The 22410-nt window shown below is 37.9% G+C and overlaps 1 protein-coding gene across 1 annotated transcript in view; it reads right to left on the bottom strand.

Annotated features, from left to right (window-relative positions):
• Positions 1 to 487: 487 nt before the first annotated feature.
• DEUP1 (deuterosome assembly protein 1) overlaps positions 488 to 22410 on the bottom strand; it is a 230129-nt gene continuing 208206 nt past the window's right edge. Inside the window, exons 18-20 of the mRNA XM_081239130.1 lie at positions 21980 to 22131; positions 16179 to 16293; positions 488 to 2049 (exon numbers count right to left, since the gene is read on the bottom strand). Coding sequence (XP_081095256.1) covers positions 1873 to 2049; positions 16179 to 16293; positions 21980 to 22131 — 444 coding nt within the window. The 3' untranslated portion in view covers positions 488 to 1872. The remainder of the gene's footprint in view (positions 2050 to 16178; positions 16294 to 21979; positions 22132 to 22410) is intronic.

Genomic DNA, 22410 nt, shown 5'->3' with positions numbered 1-22410 from the left:
TAGGCCTCACTCCTCTCCTTTCAACGTTCAACCAGAGCAGCTTGCTTTTTATCTTGACTGTATATATGTTGGGCCTCAGCATATGATTCCTTTCAAACATTGAATCCTGCTGTTAAGCAAAAACTATTGAAAACCACTGTTTTAAGAAAGTGGGTATGAAGAGGAATGCTGAACTAGTGATTTAAAAGAAGTTTGCTTGTGGACTTGACATAATAATCTGGAGGGGCAAATGCACTTTGAGTCCTGGACATATTCCAGATTCATGTTCTCTTGACTTTGTTAAGTTTTAAGATCATTGTAGTCTAGAGTCTTCAATTCAGCATGAATATATATGCATGCAGACGTAGCGTATTTTAAAGATACGTACCTTTAAATTTTTGCATTGTTTGCATTTGCATTAGGGATATAAAGGTTTTAGAATTTGTTTATGGACTATCCTTTACCTAAACATACTTTTTCTTCCCATCTTCTAAAGATAACACTGAAAAGTATTCTATCTTCTTTGTGTCCAGGCTAGAAATTACTAAATTTCTAATTAAAGGTATGGTAACTTGGGTTATTTTCCTCATGTGGGTCTTTGTACCCTCTGATGTTTTGCCATGAAACATGGCTTCTGTGTATAGAGCACTGCTCACCACCTGCTTGCTGACAAGACATAATGCCGGGAAGTGGTAAGAGCCAGAGCTGGGAATCAGAAGCTGGCATTTCTGACTCTTGCTCACCGTGATTCTAGTAAGTTCTTAACAGCTTGATTCCCAGGAACAGGGATACTAGCCTAGCTGACTGCACAGGCATGTTTTGGGCTGAAATGAATAATGTTCTCTGAAGGCTTTTTGCAAATATCAAGAGCTCTACAAACCCACGTGGTTGTTTCACCTGAAGTGAACAGGGCTCTGTATTTCCCATGGCAATGACACTAGTCTAAGGACATCGTGACTTATCTTTCCGTATGTGGATATTTAGTTTCTTCAAAGAGAAAAAGAAAACTATAAAAACTGTAGGACTTAACCTGGAGTAATGACATGGGGATTTTTCGTAATCTTTATATAAATGTCATTTTTAAAGAAAGAAAAATGGATTATCATGCTTGTATATCTGGAACTTGAGTTTCATTGTTCACCACCATGCTATTACTATTCTTTACAGACCTGGCATTTATGTTTTAAGTCCAAAGAATTTCTCATTCTTTAATTGTATTTAAAACAGAGGTATGACAAAGGAGAAGGTAACAACAGCAATGCTTTATAGTTTCTTTATCTTATGTCCATGAAGTAATAATTAGTACTAACAGGAAAGCATTAATACTTGGCACATATGTTTTAAGTGTGCAAACAGCACATTCCAGGTCTTTTGTGTTAAAACAGAGAGACATTACAAAGATGAATGCAGAAACAGTAAGCTGTATCTTTTTTTCCTAAAAGAAATTTTAGGATGTTTACATAGCTATTCATTTTTAAAAATCGTTGAGTTTTCAAACCTAGTACAACAGAGCTGCACTTGATCTGTTTGTATTTAGAATATAGTGTGACCCTTTCCCTCATCATGTGTTGTTACAGAGGAAATGGGTTTCAGTATACATGATTCAGGTGGGAAAAAACTGCATATTTAATTCCAAACTATTCCTTAGACTGGAGAAAAAAATCCCTTTTGGAGAAGTCATGTTTATTTTAGAGTAACTGTAGCTCAACAATTTGTTAATGCAGAAATACAAACAGCTTTATTGAACAAAATACTATTTTCTAGCTACCTTACAGAAATGATTTACTCGGGAAAACAGAACAAAATTTCTCAGTTTCATTAATCAGCTTTGTAAATATTTTGCCAGAGCTTTTTTCCTTGGGGTGGGCAAAGCAAATAAAAAAGTTTAAAAGCTCATATGTGTCTGTTTTGTTTTAGCTTGGTGTATTTTTTAAGAGTAAATTCTGTGTCTCTTTGCAGTTCATCAATATGTGTATTCAGAAGTTTTTCAAGTTCTTTTTCTCGCTTCTCCTCCTCCAGAAGGAAATGCTGTGCAGCCAAAGAACCTGAGAAGGCTATATCTGGGGGCGACTAAAAAAAGAAAAAGAAAAGTTAGATGAGGAACACAAGGCCTTTTACAAAAAGTCTTCATATTTCTTGGTATGCTTCACCCCTGACAAAACACTGCAACACTTAATGAAATAATGTATCTTAAGCTGAACTCTACACCAGTGTAATACAGTTGCTGCTAATGAAACCCTCAAGGAACGAAAACAGCAAGTGAAGAGTATAGTCGAGTCGGGCAAAGAAAGCTTATAGAGGAAAGAAACTTAAGGCTGGGCTTCAAGGGGGCTCGCTGCTGCATGGAGGTGGCCAGGTGAGGTGGGATGAAAGCATGACGTATAGTGGAGGTGGGTGCGTAATGCTGGGGCTCTCTTGTTTGGCCAACTGCAGTTGAGAACACTTCAGTGATGAGTGCCTGCTTCCACCGTTCATGTGGTATGGAAGTTCTCAGTTAACTGTGACCTGTGTAGTGCTTATTTACACACACACACGCACACACATACAATGTGTGGCTGAGGAATAAAGGGCAATGATACCATAATTTTACAGTGTTTCATTCAAAATAATTTGTTCAGTTAATTAAAAAAATAAGTTGGGGAAATCTGTACTTTAATTTTTTAGTTCTGCGGCACCCCCCAGACTTTTCTTCAACTTTTGTTTTATGGGAAGAATGGGATTTTTGTAAAGCGTATGGAGAGTCAGAGATCTGTATGCAGGTGAACTCTGTTATAGGGGGATGTAGTTCACAAGTCTGGCCTCTGCCAGAAGTGTAGGGATTGTGGCAGATGACAGTGGAGTACTGCCAGCTTATCCAAGTAGTAGCCCCAACTGTAGCTGCCGTGCCAGGTATCACATCTTTACTGAAGTAGAATGTCACAGTCTTGGGGGCATGGTATGCTGCTGTTGATCTGGCAAATGCATTCTTTTTAATACTCAGTAAGGAGGAAGATCAGAAGCAGTTAGCATTCTCATGGGATAGACAACAGTCCACATCCATGTTCTCGCCCCAACATTATGTTTTATGTTAACGATGCTGTCATAATACACTCTCAAGGATCCTGGACCACCTGGACGTTCCACGGACTGCAGACTATAGGACAGGATACAGTAACATGAACATCATGCTCAGCCCTGCTGAGCAAGAATTGGCAAGCATGTTGAAGGCCTGGAAAGACACAGGTACTCCAGAGAGTGAAAGGTAAACCCCAGAAGCAATTCAAGGCTTGACACTTTGTTTGTAGGTGTCTGGTGATATGGAACATGTCAGGACATCTCCTTTTAAACACAAATTAATGCACCTTGCATTTCTTATCACTATGAAAGAAGCATAAAGCTTGGTAGGTCTCTTCAGGTTTTGAAGGCAGCATGTTCCACTCTTGGGAGGAATAATCTGACTCATTTATTACATGGACACAGAGGCAGTTTTGTTTGTTTGTTTGTTTTTGAGCAGGGCCCAGAGCAAGAAAGGGCTTTGCAGTAAGTTGGGAATGGGGGGAAAAGCAGTCCTGCTAGTTGGGTGAAATGACTTACCAGCTCTCATACTAGAAGAATGTCTCGTAGAGAAAAGTGCTCTGTGGAGCCTTTGGCAAGGTTCAGGGGGGAGCTGTGTTACAAACCCTTGAGATTCTGCAGCAAGGCCATGCCATCGGCTGCAGAAAACTGTATACTATTTGCAGAACAGTTCCTGTCATGCTACTGCGCCCCGGTTGAGACAGAGCATCTAAGAAGTAGACAGGATGACTTGATCTAGCTTCTGTCCTTGGCCACTCCAGTGGAAATTATGCATGGGCCGAACAGCACCATCTCCCTTTTAGCCAGGTTCATCTAGCTACTGTTCCTGTTGAATGGCTGATCTGCTTGCAATAGAGGCCAAAGCTGAGCTTCTGCTATGGCACCGTCCCTCAAGGACATCAACCAGCCTCTCAGTGGCAATTAGATTACATCAGGTCCCTTATAAAGGGACAATGTGTTATCCTTACCAGAACTGATGTGTATCCTATAATTTGCCTTTCCTGCCTGCAGGGCCTCGGTCAGCACCACTATCCGAGGGCTCACAGAGTAACTGATTTACTGACATGAGATCCTGATTAATAATAAACGAACCTACTTTACAGCAGAGGAGTATGGCAGTGAGGGCATGACCGGGTATCTACTGGTTCTACCACATACAGCATGAAGTGTCTCCAGAGGATGCTAGCCTGATAGGCTTCTTGAAGGCACAGCTGAGGAATTAGCTTGGAAATCATATCCTGCGAGGATGGGGTGCCATTCTTCAGCATATGGTATAGACTTTAAACCAATGGCTGTTATAGGCTACTGTGTTTGTAACAGTGATCTGGGAACAGAAGGGAGGATGTAGGAATGGCTTCACTCTCTGTTGGCCCTCTTGGAGAATTTGTTCCTTCTGTCTCTGTCTGGTTGGTCTACAGGTCTTTGGTCTCAGAGAAGCAATGCCTCTCACCAAGTGAGACTGTAAGAGTCTCCCTAAACTTAAAGCTTTGGCTGTACCTACTCACTTTGGCCTCCTCATGCTGACAGATCAGAGGCATGGAAAAGAGGTACTATACTGGCAGCGGTAACTGACCCAAATCATCATGAAGTGGTAAGACTACTACTACATAACAGAAGCAGTGCTGGGACGCTTCAGGCCAAACAAACAACTAAGTGCGCAGGAACACAACCCTACCCATCAGCAGACAGGCTGCCTACAGACTAAGGAACCCACAGCCGCCTGTGGACACACCACTAGACAGGGCCCAGCCCACCAGAGGGCCAAGACCCGACTCTACCTACCAGTGGGCAGGCACTGGCCCCTCTTGCCAGGAAGCCTGCACAAACCTCTAGATCAGCCTCACCCACCACAGAGAGACACCAGAAGCAAGAAAACTACAATCCTGCAATGCAGGCCTCCTGGGACTAGCTGGGCCCTGGCCCTGCACAGTAGCAGGCCAATGCAACCTTCCAGACACCTCGGACCCCACAGTCAACTGCCTCTGCCCCTCAGTGATCTGAAATGAGCTCTGGGATCCCAGGGCCCTGCAGCCAGACCCTAGGAACCAGCTCTCCCTGCCACTAGTCCAGCACTAACCCCAGGATCTGGCTTTACCTGCCAGTGAGTTGGCAACAGCCTCAGTCTTTGGGACCCTGATTCCACCCATCAGTGAGCCAGCACTAGCCCCAGGGCCCCCTAGGGTTCCACAACCAGCCACCTCGTGACCAGGCCCCACTAAACAGCAGCCAGCAGCAACTGCACAAGGCAGGGCCTGGCAACCAACCAGACTAGGGGCCGACCAAGCCTACCAGACCACCCACATAGCCTGTTGTAAGAGAAGGACCCACCCAGCCCTCTTAGGGGGAACCCCTAGAGCGTATACCGTGGGTGACAAGAGGGGAGTGCACTGCTCGGATGCATAGGATGCCTTCTCCAAGGCTGAGAAACATTAACTTACCAACCACATACATAAATATACAAATAGCAACTTAGACAAAATGAGGTGGTAGAGGAGTATGTTCCAGACAAGATAAATCTTTAGAAGAACTAAGTGATATGGAGATAGTCAATCTACCTGAGAAAGAGTTCAGAGTAATGATCATAAAGATGATCAAAGAACTCAGGAGGAGAATGGATGCACAGAGCAAGAAGTTAGAATTTTTTAACTAAGAGTTAGAAAACATAAAGAACAACCAAACAGAGATGAAGAATACAATAACTCAAATGAAAAATACACTAGAAGGAATCAATAATAGAATAAATGATTCAGAAGAATGGATCAGTGAGCTGGAAGACAGGGTAGTGGACATCACTGTTGCCGAACAGAAAAAAGAATGAAAAGAAATGAGGACAGTTTAAGAGACCCCTGGGACAACATCAGGTGCACTAATATTCACATTATAGGGGTCCCAGAAGGAGAAGAGAGAGAAAGTGCCCAAGAAAATATCTGAAGAGGTAATAGCTGAAAACCTCCCTAACCTGGGAAAGGAAATAGTTACTTAAGTCCAGGAAATGCAGAGACTCCCATACGGGATTAAGCCACAGAGGAGTACACTAAGACACATAGTAATCAAAATGAAAAAAAATTAAAGATAAAGAGAGATTACTAAAAGCAGCAAGGGAAAAGCAACAAATAACCTACAAGGGTATCCCCATAAGGCTATCAGCTGATTTTTCAGCAGAAACTCTGCAGTTCAGAAGGAAGTGGCACAATATATTTAAAGTAATGAAAGGGAAAAACCTACAATCAAGAATACTCTACCTAGCAAGACTCTCATTTAGATTGGATGGAGAGATCAAAAGCTTTATAGACAAACAAAAGCTAAAAGAATTCAATACCACCAAACCAGCTTTGTAACAAATATTACAGGAACTTCTCTAGGCAAAAAAGAAAGGCCACAACTAGAAAAAAGAAAATTATGGAAGGAGAAACCTCACCAGTAAAGGAAAACATAGGAAATCATCCATACACAAAGCTAGTAGGGAGGTTAAAAGACAAAAGTAGTAAAATTGTCTATATCCACAATAAGCAGTTAAAGGATACACAAAACAATTAGATGTAAAATATGATAACAAAAATAGTAATCGGGCTTCCCTGGTGGCGCAGTGGTTAAGAGTCCGCCTGCCAATGCAGGGGACACGGGTTCGTGCCTCGGTCCAGGAAGATCCCACATGCCGCGGAGCGGCTGTGCCTGTGAGCCATGGCCGCTGAGCCTGCACGTCCAGAGCCTGTGCTCCACAAAGGGAGAAGCCACAACAGTGAGAGGCCCACATACCACAAAAAACAAACAGTAATTGTGAGGGAAGGAGAATACAAATGCAAGGCATTTAAAATGCATTTGAAATTAAGAGATTAGCAACTTAAAACAATCATGTATATATGTAGACTGCTATACCAAAACCTCACTGTAACTACAAATGAAAAATCTGTAATAGATATACACACAAAAAAGGAAAAGGAATCCAAACATAACACTAAAGATAGTAATCAAATCACAAAAGAAGAGAACAAACGAAGAAAAGGAAAAAAAAAGACCTACAAAAACAAATGCAAAACAATTAACAAAATAAGCACATACATATCAATAATTACCTTAAATGTAAACGGACTAAATGATCCACCAAAATACACACACTGGCTGAATGGATACCAAAACAAGACCTGTATATTTGCTGCCTACAAATTACCCACTTCAGTTCTAGAGACACATACAGACTAAAAGTGGGGGGATGGAAAAAGATATTCTATGCAAATGGAAATCAAAAGAAAGCCAGAGTTGCAGTACTTATATCAGACAAAATAGACTTTAAAATAAAGGCTGTTAAAGAGACAAAGATGGAGGCTTCCCTGGTGGTGCAGTGGTTGAGAGTCCGCCTGCCGATGCAGGGGACACAGGTTCGTGCCCCGGTCCGGGAAGATCCCACATGCTGCGGAGCGGCTGGGCCCATGAGCCATGGCCGCTAAGCCTGCATGTCCGGAGCCTGTGCTCCGCAACGGGAGATGCCACAACAGTGAGAGCCCCGCGTACCACCAAAAAAAAAAAAGAGACAAAGATGGACACTACATAACGATCAAAGGATCAATCCAAGAAGAAGATATAACAATTGTCAATATATATGCACCCAACATAGGAGCACCTCTGTATATAAGGCAGATGTTAACAGACATAAAAGAAATTGACAGTAATACACTAATAGTGGGAGACTTTAACAACCCACTTATATCAATGGACAGATCATCCAGACAAAATCAATAAGGAAGCACAAGTCTTAAATACCACATTAGACCAAATGGACTTACTTGATATTTATAGAGCATTCCACCCAAAAGCAACAGAATACACATTCTCTTCAAGTGCACATGGAACATTCTCCAGGATAGATCACATGCTAGGCCACAAAACAAGCCTTGGTAAATTTAAGAAAACTGAAATCATATCATGCATCTTTTCTGATCACAACGTTATAAGACTAGAAATCAACTACAAGAAAAAAAATGGCAAAAAACACAAACCTGTGGAGGCTAAACAATATGCTACTGAAAAACCAATGGATCACTGAAGAAATCAAAGAGGAAATAAAAAAATACCTAGAGACAAATGAAAAGGAAAGCACAGCAATCCAACACCTCTGGGATGCAGCAAAAGCAGTACTAAGAGGGAAGTTTATAGCAATACAATCCTACCTCAGGAAACAAGAAAGATCCCAAATAAACAACCTAAACTTACACCTAAAGCAACTAGAGAAAGAAGAACAAACAAAGCAAACAGTTAGTAGAAGGAAAGAAATCATAAAGATCAAAGCAGAAATAAATGAAATAGAGACTAAAAAAATAGAAAAGATCAATGAAATTAAAAGCTGGTTCTTTGAAAAGATAAATAAAATTGATACATTTTTTTAGCCAGACTCATCAAGAAAAAAGGGAGGACCCAAATCTTAGAAATGAAAAAGCAGAAGTTACAATGCAACAAACACAACAGAAATACAAAAGATCATAAGAGACTACTATGAGCAACTATGTACCAATAAAATGGACAACCTAGAAATGGACAAATTCTTAGAAAGGTATTGATACAATCTCCCAACACTGAGAAATAGAAAATATGAACAGACCAATTACCAGTACTGACATTAAATCAGTAATTTTAAAACTTCCAACAAACAAAAGTCCAGGACCAAATGGCTTCACAGGTGAATTCTATCAAACACTTAGAGAAGAGTTAAGACCTATCCTTCTGAAACTATTCCAAACAACTGCAGAGGAAGGAACACTTCTGAACTCATTCTGTGAGGCCATCACCCTGATACCAAAACCAGACAAAGATATCACAAAAAAAGAAAATTACAGACCAATACCACAGATGAACATAGAAGCAAAAATGCTCAGCAAAATACTAGCAAACACATTAAAAGGATCAAGTGGGATTTATCCCAGGGATGCAAGGATTCTTCAATATATACAAATCAATCAATGTGATACACCATATTAAGAAACTGAAGGAGAAAAACCATATGATCATCTCAATAGATGGAGAAAAAGCTTTTAATAAAATTCGACATTCATCTATGATAAAAACTCTCCAGAAAGTGGGCATAGAGGGAACATACCTCAATATAAATAAAGGCCATATAGACAAACCCCCAGCTAACATCATACTCAATGGTGAAAAGCTGAAAGCATTCCCCCTAAGATCAGGAACAAGACAAGGATGTCCACTCTTGCCACTTTTATTCAACATAGTTTTAGAAGTTCTAGCCACAGCAATCAGAGAAGAAAAAGAAATAAAAGGAATCCAAATTGGAAAGAAGTAAAACTGTCACTGTTTGCAGATGACATGATGCTATACATAGAAAGTCCTAAAGATGCTACCAGAAAACTACTGGAGCTCATCAATGAATTTGGTTAAGTTGTAGGATACAAAATTAACATACAGAAATCTGTTGCATTTCTATACATTAACAAGAAAATATCAGAAAGAAAATTAAGGAAACAATTCCATTTACCATCGCATCAAAAAGAATAAAATATCTAGGAATAAACCTACCTAAGGATGCAAAAGACCTGTACTCCAAAAGCTATAGGACACTAATTAAAGAAATTGAAGACCACACAAACAGATGGAAAGATATACCATGTTCTTGGATTGGAAGAATCAATATTGTTAAAAATGACCATACTACCCATGGCAATCTACAGATTCAATGCAATCCCTATCAAATGACTAGTGGCATTTTTTACAGAACTAGAACAAAGGATTTTTAAATTCGTATGGAAACACAAAAGTCCCCAAATAGCCAAAACAATCTTGAGAAAGAAGAACGGAGCTGGAGGACTCATAATCCCTGACTTCAAACTGTACTACAAAGCTACTGTAATTAAAACAGTATGGTACTAGCACAAAAACAGACACATAAATCAATGGAACAGGACAGAAAGCCCAGAACTAAACCCATGCACTTATGGTCAATTACTCTATTAGAAAGGAGGCAATAATATATGATGGAGAAAAGACCATCTCTTCAATAAGTGGTGCTGGGAAAAGTGCATAGCTACAGGTAAAAGAATGAAATTAGACGATTCTCTAACACCATATACAAAAATAAACTCAAAATGGTTTAAAGACCTAAAGGTAGGACCAGATACTATAAAATTCCTAGAGGAAAACGTAGGGGAACACTTCATTTCAGGCACCCACTCCCATGGTCATATTCTTGACATTGTCATCAGTGATAACTGCATTACTTACTAATAAAGATTTTATGCAACCCACCTATTATCCTTCCATCTGACTTAGTCTAGTATTCCCACTTTCTCATATCATCCATTCTTTTTTAACTCTGCTCATATTCCATATCCATTACGATAACCATTCAGCAACTTGTCCCTCCCTATATCCTGGCTCTATCCTAGGTATTTGGTAAAACCCAGGCCTAATTAAACTGCCTGCACCATGCCTGTACCTGAGCAACTGAATGCTGGGCAGGTGGATGGAGGAGAAATTACATTACTGTAGAGACTGGTTTCACTTGAAATTCATGACCACAAATTCAAATGGTTAGTTAGCACTGCCTGGCCATTCTACTGCACTTCCCTATTATGTTCACTTTCTCACTCATGGCATTGTGGCCTTGCCTCTTTCTCAGGTGGAAACTCCTTCATCTCTCCACACCACTTGCACCTGGAGCCATATTTTAGGCCATACTCTGTTTAAGAGTCTTCCTTCTACCTACACTGTGGATTCTATTCCTTCTTACCTGCTTAATGACTTTGCTTCTACAAATGAACCTAACCCCTCCCTGGGTCCCACCCCACCCCCTTCACCATCAAACTTTCCTCCTCTCCTTGAAGATTCCCATTGGACCACTAAATGTTATGGTCTAAGGCTTTGTCTTGGGACATCTTTTCCATTTATACTCTTTTAAGTATTATCAACCAGTCTGATAGATTTAAGTATCAGCCTTATGCTGATTACTCCCATATTTTATTTCCAGCTCTGATCTCTTCCTTGATTACCAGGTTCACATATCTATTTCCTATTTAATATCTCTATTTGAATGTTTAATAAACACATTAAATTTAAATGTCTAACCTAGAAATCATGATTTTCTCCTCTAACCCTGGCTCCTTCCCAGCCTTCCATGTCAGAGAGTGGTACGAGAATCTACCTGAGGCTCAGGCTGAGATCCTAGGAGTCATCTTTGAGTCCTCTCTTTCCCTCGCTCCCATAGCCAATCCACTGTCAAGTCTAATCTCTCCAAAACATTTCCTGGATCTAACATGTGGTTCCACCTCCACCGTTCCCAAGCCAGCAGCATCATCCCTTGCTTCGACTACTGAAATAGCCTGACAATTGTTCTCCCCACTTCTACCTTTGCCCATCTATAATTTATAATTTATAATTTATTCTTTATTTGGCAGTCAAATGGATCTCTTAAAGATTTTTAAACAGATCATATACTCCCCCACTTGCAACTTTCCCACGGCTTCCCATTTCTTTAAAATAAAATCCAAATTCCTTCCCATGGCCTACAGTCTCTACATACCTGGACTTCCCCTGCCTATTTCTCTGTACCCATTTCATTACATTCTCTCTCTGTCCTTCTAAGCTCCAGACCACCCCCTTCCCTTTTTCTGCTTCTCAAACTTACCAAACTTCTTCCTGCCATACAGATTTGTACCAGTGGTTCCCTCTGCCCAAAGGGCTCTACTTCCAGATCTTTGCAAGGCTGGATCTTTTTTTGTTATTTAGGTCTCATCCTAAACGTCCCCTCCTCAGTAATCATTTTCCTGGCCACTCAACCTAAAGTCATCCCCCATACTCTCATCACTTCCTATCACATCGTCTGCTTTCTTTTCATCATTTTTTATAGCATTTATAACCTTTTGATATTTTCTTCCTTGTTCATTTGTTTCTAGTCATTAACTGTTCCCTCTTTTTTGAGATAAAATGCACATAAAATAAGATTAACCATTTCAAAATGAACAATTCAGTGGATTTAGCACATTCACAATGTACTAAAACCACACCTCTATCTAGTTCCAAAATATTTTCATCATCCCAAAAGGAAAGTCTATACCCGTTAAGCCACTGCTCCCTAATCCTCCCTCCCCCTTTACTCCTGGTAACCACCAACCTTCATTCTGTTTCTATGTATTTACCTATTCTAGGCATTTTGTATAAATGGAATCATATAACATATGACCTTTTGTGTCTGGCTTCCTTCACGTAGCATAATATTATCCAGGTTCATCCACATTATAGCATATATCAGTACTTTACTCCTTTTTATGACTGAATAGTATTGCACCGTGTATACATACCACTCTTTGTTTATCCATTCACCCATTGATGGAGTTCTCCTCTTTTTTTCACCCGTCTATAGACTTGTCTGTCTCATCAAAGATGTGTTTAGAACAGAACCTGCCATACAGTGAGTGCTTAATACATGTTTATTTTATCAGTGACTGAGTGAATGATGAACTCTAGTATTTAAGGGACAGGTATAGGAGGGAGAAACTTGGAAGCAGACTGGGAAAGAGTAACCAGAAAGGCAGTAGGGGAATCAGTGGAGAAAAGCATCTTAGAAGTCAGAGAACATAAGAGTATCAAGAGAAAAGGATTAAGGATGATGAGTTCTGTGTATTTAATTAACAACTAGGATGTCACTGGTAGTCTGAGTAGGAACAGTATTGATGTAGAAGTAAAAATGCAGCAGTGGATGGAAATCACTGGACCCAGAACGGTGGGTTGGGCTATGTCTTTCAGGAAACTCTAGGGCCACCATCACATCTTAAGTTCCCTGTGCCCAGACCTGCAACAGTAGAGAATTTTCTTTCCTGGTTGACTCTGTAGTTATGAACTCCTCAAAGGAATAATGTAGAATTTTAGAGGTGGAAAGAAACCCGGTGTTAAGTTATACAATAGATACTCTTGAATGCTTTTTGTGTCTGTTAGTGCCAGGCACTGTTTTAGGTGTTGGGGTTAAAACAGTAAACAAAAATAGAAAAAAAAATCCTACTTTAATGGTGCTTAAGTTCTAGAAGAGGGAGGCAAACAAACAAAATATATTATGGCAAAGTGCTATGGAAAAACAAAAAATAGGATGAGGGGACAGGGAGTCTACAAGGGAGGTGCTACTGTAGGGTAGCTGCGCAGGTGTTTCTGATGAGGTGATATTTGAGCAGAGACAAATCATCCTAAAATCCTAAAATCATCTGATATTAGAACAATGAAGGATTTAGCAATTTATCCCTTTTTTTTCTCTTGCTGGACTGGAGTATGTGCTTACTTTGCTAAGTCCCCTTAGATGTTCCCTTAGCTTAAATGAGGAAGTTTATTTACTTTACTTTATTGTTATGGAATTTTATTCTGTTCAAATAATTTTGGCATTTTATGTTGAGATGAAACAAAAGAGCATTTCAGGGCTTTAGAGATCTCTAAAACATCCAAAGTTAATGGATTTAAGTCTTCTTCTTCCACAATAGCTTAAATCTTACTACCAGTCTCTCCCAAAGAAGGTGATAGATTCCAGAAAAGCAGAAAAGTACTCATGGGATGCCTAACCAGTTTAAACATTTTCTGGGTTTTTTTGTTATTGTTTGTTTTTATAATTTGTATCCAGTAGTGGTATATCATAGAGAGGCACTGAAAAATTACATAATACACTTTGAATATAAGCAAAGGTAACTGCTAAGAGTACTACTAGTTTCTGAGGTGAAAAACCTACGTATCTTTTAAAAATATGTGATTATGTTCAGTAAATTAAATCACAAGGTAGAAAATTTCAGCAAAGAACTGGAAACTAAAAGGAAAAATCAAATGAAAATCCAAGAACAGAAAAATAATAAAACTGAAATTAACCTACATAAGGCTGCTTCCTCAAGGCTGGGACAGGTGGCTCTTTATCTTATGCAGAGAAACCAACACAGAGAGTCAAGGAAAACGAAGAACAGAGGAATATGGAATTTAAAACCCTTCCCACCTGTTTTATGAGGTCAGCAAAATCTGATACCAATGCTTGACAAAGACAACAAAGAAACATTACAGACTAATTTTTCTCATGAACATAAAGCAAAAATTCTAAACAAATATGAACAGACCAAAGCCAGTAATCAAGTGTGGTTTATTCTAAGAATTCAAAGTTGGGTTAACAATCTATCAGCAAGAAAAAAACACCACATTAACAGAGCAAAGGAGAAATTATATGGTCATTTCAATAGCAGTGGAAAAAGCATTTGATAAGTTCAATATCAACTCGTGAAAACAAATTTAGCAACCTAGGAATAAAAGGAACCTTCTTAATCTTTTAAAAGGAACCTACAAAATATATATAGCAAATATTATGACAATGATGATATACTGAATGCTTTCCCTTTGCAACTGAAAAATAAGAGAAAGATGCTGGCAATACCACTTTTACTACTGAACATTTACTAGAGGTCCTAGTGTACAATAAGGCAAGAAGAAGAAAAGAAAGGTATAAAGATTTGAAAGTAGGAAGTCTAAATATCATTATTTTGATTCTGAATATAGAAAATCCAAAGAATCTACAGAACTGGAAAACATATATAAATTCAATTGAATATTTCCATGGGGAAAGGGACTGAGGTCATACCTTACACTATATGCAAAAAATTAATTCCAGGTGTATACTGAAGTAAAAAATAAAGAGTCAAAGCTTCCGAGAGATAACATAGGATAATATTTTTTATAACTTTGGGACAGGCAAAAGCTTTAAATAGGACACCAAAACTGTGAGGCATAAAGGAAAAGATTCATAAGTATGAATGTATTAAAATTAGGAACTTCTGGTTATCAAAACATTCCATTAAGAGAAGAGGCAAGCAAGAGTGGGAGAAGATACTTGCAATACATATAATCAACAAAGGGCTTATATCTAGAATATACCAAGAACCCCTATAAATCAAGAAGAATAAAGAGAATCTAATAGAAAATTAGGCAAGAAAATCAAACAGACACTTTACAAAGGAGGATATCAAAATAGCCAATAAATTTATGAAAAGGTGCTCACCTCATTAGTCACCAGGAAACAAGAATTAAAATCACAATAAGATGTTGCTACACACTGACCATAAAAGCTAAAATGAAGACCAATAATACCAACTGTTAGAAAGAATATAGAAAAGGAGAATACTCACACACTACTTGTAGGGATATGAACTGCCTCAAACAGTTAGTTAGGAAAACAGCTTGACAGTACCTGCTAAAGCTGACCTTATGCATATTCTATAACCTAGCGATTCCACTCTTAGATATAGATCCAATGGAAATATGTACACATGTGCACGAAAGAACACTTGCAAGAATGTTTTTAGCAACAGTATTTGTAATTGCCCAAAAGAGCAATAATTCAAATATCTGTCAATAGTAGAATGAATAAATTGTATCAGTGTCATTATATAACAGTATCATTATATATAGTATTTATATACAATGTAATACTATAGAGAAACAAAAATGGATAAACTACAGCCAACAATATGGATGATGACTCTCATCAAACAATGTTTAAACAAAAGAAGATATACAAAAGAACACATTTAGTGTAATACCATTTATATAAAATTTATAAATGGCCACAACTAATTTACGATGTTAAAGGTCAAGATAGTGGTTATCTTGGGAGCGAATCAGAGTGACTGGAAGGGCACAGAAGGGAGCCTCTGGAGTACAACTAATGCTCTTTTTATTACTTGGGTAGTAGTTTTACTGCTGTGTTCCCTTTTCAATAATTCATCAAGCTGTCCAATTCTGATTGGCACATGTTTCTGTATGTATGTCAGAGTCCATAAAAGAGTTTTTCTTTTTTTTTTAAAAAGCAGGCACAAAAAATCACTTGTAGCTCTTTAAAATATACAGATTTTTGAGGGGTCTTAGAATGTGCAGAGGTGACTTGCATTTTTTTAAAAAAAGGGTCACCAGTAATTCTGGCCTGTTCTAGAGGTGAAATACGTCATGAAACATTATGGATCCTTTCCTTCTATAGGTAGTCATGGCCAAATGACTCACAAGACCCATCTTGGAGTCCTATTCAAGGAGCAATGTTTTTTTTTAACCACTATGTACACATCAGTATATCAGTATCAGTGTAAGAGTAATCACCCTATAAAGGAAAAAGCAATAACCAATAATCAGCAACTCACCATTGGGAATACTTCATCATCACTAACCAAAGGACTTGTCATTTCTTTGGTTTGAAATGGCAAAGGTGGCAACGAAGGTGTTGCACTTTTGTTCGGCTCACGATCGTGGCTAAATCTAAAAGAGAAGGACTGGTTGTCATTATTGCTACCAAGGACACCTGCTTATTTATGGGGCTAAGGATTTAAATTTCTCTGATATCTAACTGTGAGGAAAATACAACAAAACGTTTGTGCTTGTTATCTGGGTATTTCTTGGAAAATAATTTTGCTGATAATTTCTATTCCACTTAAAAGACTTAGAACAATTAATAATGAAGCAGAAAACTTTTATAATTGTTAAAAAATATTCTGCCATTCTTATTGCCTACGTTGCTTGCCTTTCTGTGTTTCACTGTTTTATCTCTTGGCCATTTAATTAAATAATATTAAACCAGTTTGAGAAAAATTTCAAAACAGTTAACACGGCTGCCCTTGACAGTTCTAAATAGGTACTCTTTTTTTTTTTTTATTCTCTATTTCACTTAACCTCACTGGCTTTCTTAGCAGAGTTATTCCTTTTTTTTTTGATGCTAATATAAGTTTCTGTATAATAATAATTCTAATTTCTAAGGAGCTTAATAATTTATAGTATGTTTTCAATTTATATCATCTCCTGCACTCCTCCACCCTTAGTTGTATGAACTTGAGCAGGTGACTATATCTTACTGTGACTTTAATTTTTTCATTTATATAAAAAGGTTGTTAGGTGAATTGAACTCCATAATTTGATGAAAGGTGCAGTATAGAATTTGCTGTTTGTGAAGATATGGGGTAGAAGATGAGACTGAATAAAATACCAGTGAGATTTTAAATTTTGGTATGCTCACTAAACAAATGAATAATAAAACAAAGAAACAAACCAACTTACCCTAAAATTTTATACAAAAAGGTCCTAACGGTCGGGGCTGTTTGGAGCTAAATAAATATTTTTTCTGAAACTTAATTCATGAAAATGGGGTTTAAATTTAATCAAAATCATCAAAGACCATGAAAATATAAAAACCCCTTGAATTTAAATTTATTTATTTATTTTTACTAATAATTCAAATTCTCCACAGGTATTGATTAACCATTTTCAAAGTCTTCATATTTTAACTTCATACAGTTCAAAAAACTTACATTCTTTTCCTCTGTTCTTATCCAAAGACTATCTATATAAACTTGTTTTTTATTATGCAAACATTTTCAAAGCTATGCATACAAATAGCAATAAAAGGTAAGTGAGGCATCTGTAAATTAGTACATAAAAACAAGCACAACATGCTTTACATTTTTACTCATCTTGAAATAGATCTTTTTTAAAAAATCCATTCTTCCAAACCATAATTACCATGGAAACAGAATAGCAAATTAAACTGAAATAACATGGTTTATGATGTGCACAATAAAATGAAACATCCCACAATTCAAATAGAATTACAACAATTGCCTAGTACATCTGCATAGAATCTTCAGCTGAACCTTTTAACTTAAGTGAAGCTACCATCTATACTTCAAAGCACAGTGGGAAAAAAATAAGATAATTATAGAAATGGTTCAAGGAATATACGTCTCTCTATAATCTCAATTATACAGAGAATCAGGGAAAGTATTATTTGTCTTAAATTATCTAAATAATTATCTCAATTATCCATTTGGCTTTGGATGTATAGATACAATTTTATGGTCTTAACTACTAAAATTTATGTATGGACATTCTCTTTATTTTAAGATCAATAAAATGTAGAAATTGAAAGGAAAGACTACATTATGAAGTAAAGTACTTTTGCTTTAAATCATCTTTATATCTAAGTTGTTCTTCTAGAATACAGCTATTCAAATACTTCATAAAACCACCTTGCAAAACATGCCAAGAATATCAATTTAAAAGCTATCTTAAAAATTATTTCAGGGCTTCCTTGGTGGCACAGTGGTTGAGAGTCCGCTTGCTGATGCAGGGGACGTGGATTCGTGCCCCGGCCTGGGAAGATCCCACATGCCGCAGAGCGGCTGGGCCCGTGAGCCATGGCCGCTGAGCCTGTGAGTCCAGAGCCTGTGCTCCACAGCGGGAGAGGCCACAACAGTGAGAGGCCCGCGTACCGCAAAAAAAAAAAAAAAAATTATTTCAGAAGGCTTTTAATACACTCTCACAAGCCCGTCTGTTCAATTAGCTTTCCCAAAGGCCCCATTCTAAGGCCTCTGCCTACTTTGCCAGGAGTGCAGGACCTGACTGCTTTGTTGGGGAACAGAACTCTACCCAACTTGAGTCGGCTTGAGACCTCAGTCAACTCTGCACAGTTTACAGAGTTGTCTGACTGTACATCCAATCCTGGCCCTCCATTAATTTTATAACCCTCCCTGGGCTGTCCCATAATGTCCTCAGCATGGAACAGGATCCCTGCACAAACTATGCTAATTTACCTGCTTCCAGCCTCGCCTTCTAACACTCCACATAACGCTCCCTTATTCTATGAACTACTCATTATTTCCTGGCCTAGAACTCTTTCACCTGCTGTGTTTTTCTCCTGATTAAGCAACACCATGGTGCCAAAACTTACTCAACTTACTTTTTTGCTTCTAACCAGCTATTCATTCCTTGACAAGGGATTCTGTAGAGTGATTAAGACAAACCTGACTTTGTGGTTTTTTAGTATTAGAAACTTTTAATTTATTGACTAGATTTGCTTGTGATTGCCAAGATATTTCCGGTACAGGATATAATTTTTAAAGCCGTATATTCAGTTTTAAGTATGAATTGTATATAGAGATAAAACTCCATTTATTATAAAACTGATTTGCCATTAAAATTAGTTGTATATTAATAGCTCTGGATACCACTACTCTAAGTGAGAATGTAAATGATCCTTAAACTTCAAAACTCTAACTTTTAAAAACTTTAAAAACATTTAATACATCCTCACCAAATTCAATTTCATCTCATTCATTAATTTTTTAAAGTGCTGAATAACTTTCTTATTGGAAAGTAAATCCTCTGGAATATCCTAAAATTCTTCACATTTTAAGTGGATGAGCATGAAAATTTTCTTATCACTTCTAACAGGAGTGAAAAACAACAACAAAAACTGAGTTACCTCCAAGTGGCTAAAAGATTATTTTAATAATACAATATACAACTCTTCCTCAGGTAAAAGCAAGAAGTGGCTAAAAATTAGACTACAGACTTAAAAATTTTGTGGAACGTTATCTTTATATACCTTTACCTAAAAGCTTTTTCCTTTCTAAAATAGCTTAATATGACCTTATTGCATTAGCCATTGGTATGTAAATATGACTATGTATTTTTAAAAATTATTTTCTGCCTAATCAATACATAGAGCTTTCACTATTTGACTTCACTGAGCCATGCTGTGAGGGAAGGAAAGCACATTGCCTTTTTCACTTGCTAAAATTAATAGATATGTGCTTTACAGTTCTCCACTGGTGAGTTCACAGTGTCCTTGCCTCTCAACAACTCTTTCCCCATAGTGGGTTTTACATGGTAATAATTTATTCAGAACATTTGAAATGTTGTTTCTTTTAAAAAAAAATCAGGTCACTGGAGAACACTGAAATCAGACAAGCCATTAAAACAAACTTAATGAAACTTTCAGCAAATCAGACTGGCAGGACACAAGGCTTTGCAGCAGGAATAGTCGCCCAAACTGCTTATTAAGATAGTCTCCTGCTGAGCATTTTACCTCTTATGCTGCTCTCTGTGTCCCCTACTGTCTTGTTTTCATTAGGCATGTTTAACACATTCCCTATTGCCTGGCAAAGAGAAAAGGGAGCAATCCAAACAATAAAAACACTCTTTAAAAATAGTAAAAAGCAGAGTAGCTGTCTTTTTGTTTAAATAACAACACCTAGTACCTTCATCCAAGGCTTTCAAAGTTATTCCCAACAAGCAAGAATAGGAAACAGTGTTGTGCATCTAATGGGCGCTCAACACAGACCAATGACTAAGATACACTGGAAGACCCTTTGTAACACAGGGGCCTGCTTTCTCCTACAATGAGAAACTATACACATGGGGTGGTGAGTTGACCCATGGAGAAATGAATCCATAGAGTAGGGAAGCACTTTGTAAAGCATTCATTCTATATTAGAAAATACATTCTTACCCTCAAATCAAGATTAGGCCCCTTTGGACAGATTTTCAGTTACACTGGTCGGTCAACGTGGGCACACGCACCAGAGAACTGGCCCCTGGTGTGGCGCAGTGCCGGCTTTCATCCTCCCCACACTGCTTGTGTGCTGCTGCTTCCACCCCATCACAGCACCTCCCACACAGTGCTTTTTCTGGGTAGCAGCCAGTCTTCCCTCATTCCCTTCCCTAACCACCTGAAGAGGGGTTATTACTTTAGCACTTCTGAATGCTTTCTGTTTCTTACATCGGGTTAGAATATATCCCTCTAATACATACAGGGCTGGGGAGGTGAAAGTGGGAGAGAGCTGTACTACATCCACAAGAATGCTGAGCAGACATTTTTAGTACGGCCCCTGGACTTATGGATTTATCTACCTGTAGAACTGGACACCTTAGTTACAAAGTCGAGCCTGGTATCACTCCTCCCCAACAGGACTATCTTTTGAGGAAATGTCCGATTCAGCCATTTGTTTATCCACCAAAATATACTTTTTAGGTACTGTGAGTTGTTGGAGCAGTATTAACATTATTATAAATACTAACAATTTTGTTAGTTATAATAACATCAGTAATAATGGCTAACATTTAGGGGACTATATATTTTACATGGAACTATGTTTTCTCCTATAGTCCTCAGAAAACCCCTTTAACTATTATCTGTATTTGTCAGACAGGAAAACAAAGGTTAAGTGAATTTCCCGAAGTTGCAAATATTATTTATATTTTATGAAAACAATATGTAAAGTTTTCATGCTAAGTATTATGAGCTTCAAAGCAAAAGCTGTATTGAAGTTGGGTCTGGACTTATTAATTTACCGTTTCTCAGCACCATGGAATGTTAATAAATCAAATAAGTTTGGGGAATGTTGCACGTCATACCTGTTCCTGGAAACTCACAATGTAATTAGCAATATTAATGGCTTTGAGAAATCCTATAGAAAAGAAACTTGTTTGTCTTGCTGAGCATTTTCCAAGGATGGGAAAATGGTGAAAGAACTCCAGAGGCAGTTCTGACTCCATAAATACTTTACTAAAGTTGAAGAAATTAGCCAATTTTGTGGCTGATGTATTTACTTAAATTTTGAACTAAGACATTTTAAAGAGCCTGGGGATAATGAGGCAGCAGATATTGATTTTCCACACTCTTCTTTTCACACAGAAAGGACCTCTCTTACACATTCATAGATTCTTTCCTATGAAATGACCACAGTTTTTCACCACTGCTGGAGTGTCAATATAAAGTGTATATATATTTGAAGTTAAGTCAGACATGATATCTTCCTATATTTTGACGTAAAAAATAAGATTACTTATTTGTATATTTTGTATGCCACATCAGGTTCTAAGAAGGGGCTGAAGTGACGAAAACTCATTTTAACACTCTACCCATTTCACTGTTATACTTTGAAAGCTATTGGCAACACAGAATTTCATATAAAAAATGGTATATCTAGACTATTGAATTATCACCATAAAATAAATGTTAAAAAACTGAAGAGAAAGTATATAAAATTATAATTTGAATTGTTTAAAAATAAATGTCACTTAAATGTCTGTACAGTTATGTCCTTATGTAATGGTGTCAGCATACCAATCTTCATTTTTTCCCTTATTTTTTTGGCCCTGATAGGCATACCTTCCTGTTTCTTCATAGGTATTTTGGTTAGCCCATGCTGATTTTCCACTGGCATGAAGTTCTGCAAGGTCATTTTGGAGCCTTTCATTCTCATATTCCAGTATGTTAATAGATGTATGCCTTGCATGTTCGCTGTTAGTGAAGTCCATACTCTAGAGAATAAAATAAACTATCATTGAAAAAAATTGTTACTTACAAGTGACACATGTTTTCTGTGCATTTGGACACACGTTGGAAAGACCCTTTAATTTGAGTCAAGTGATGTAGCTCTACTCCTGTGTGCCTCCTAAATGCCTCTTCTCACCCTCGCCTTCTCACAACACAGGTCCTCAGGGACAGCTGCCACTGAACACATCGCAGTAAAAGGGGTGCACACACTACTGCCCACGCTCCAGTACAGAAAAGGCTCACTCCATGCATTACTGTTCTCT

This window comes from Mesoplodon bidens (genome assembly GCF_964165515.1).
Source record: "Mesoplodon bidens genome assembly, chromosome: 7".
Lineage (NCBI taxonomy): Eukaryota > Metazoa > Chordata > Mammalia > Artiodactyla > Ziphiidae > Mesoplodon > Mesoplodon bidens.
The sequence above is the reverse complement of the archived record's forward strand: the minus strand, read 5'-3'. Positions and strand labels throughout refer to the sequence as shown.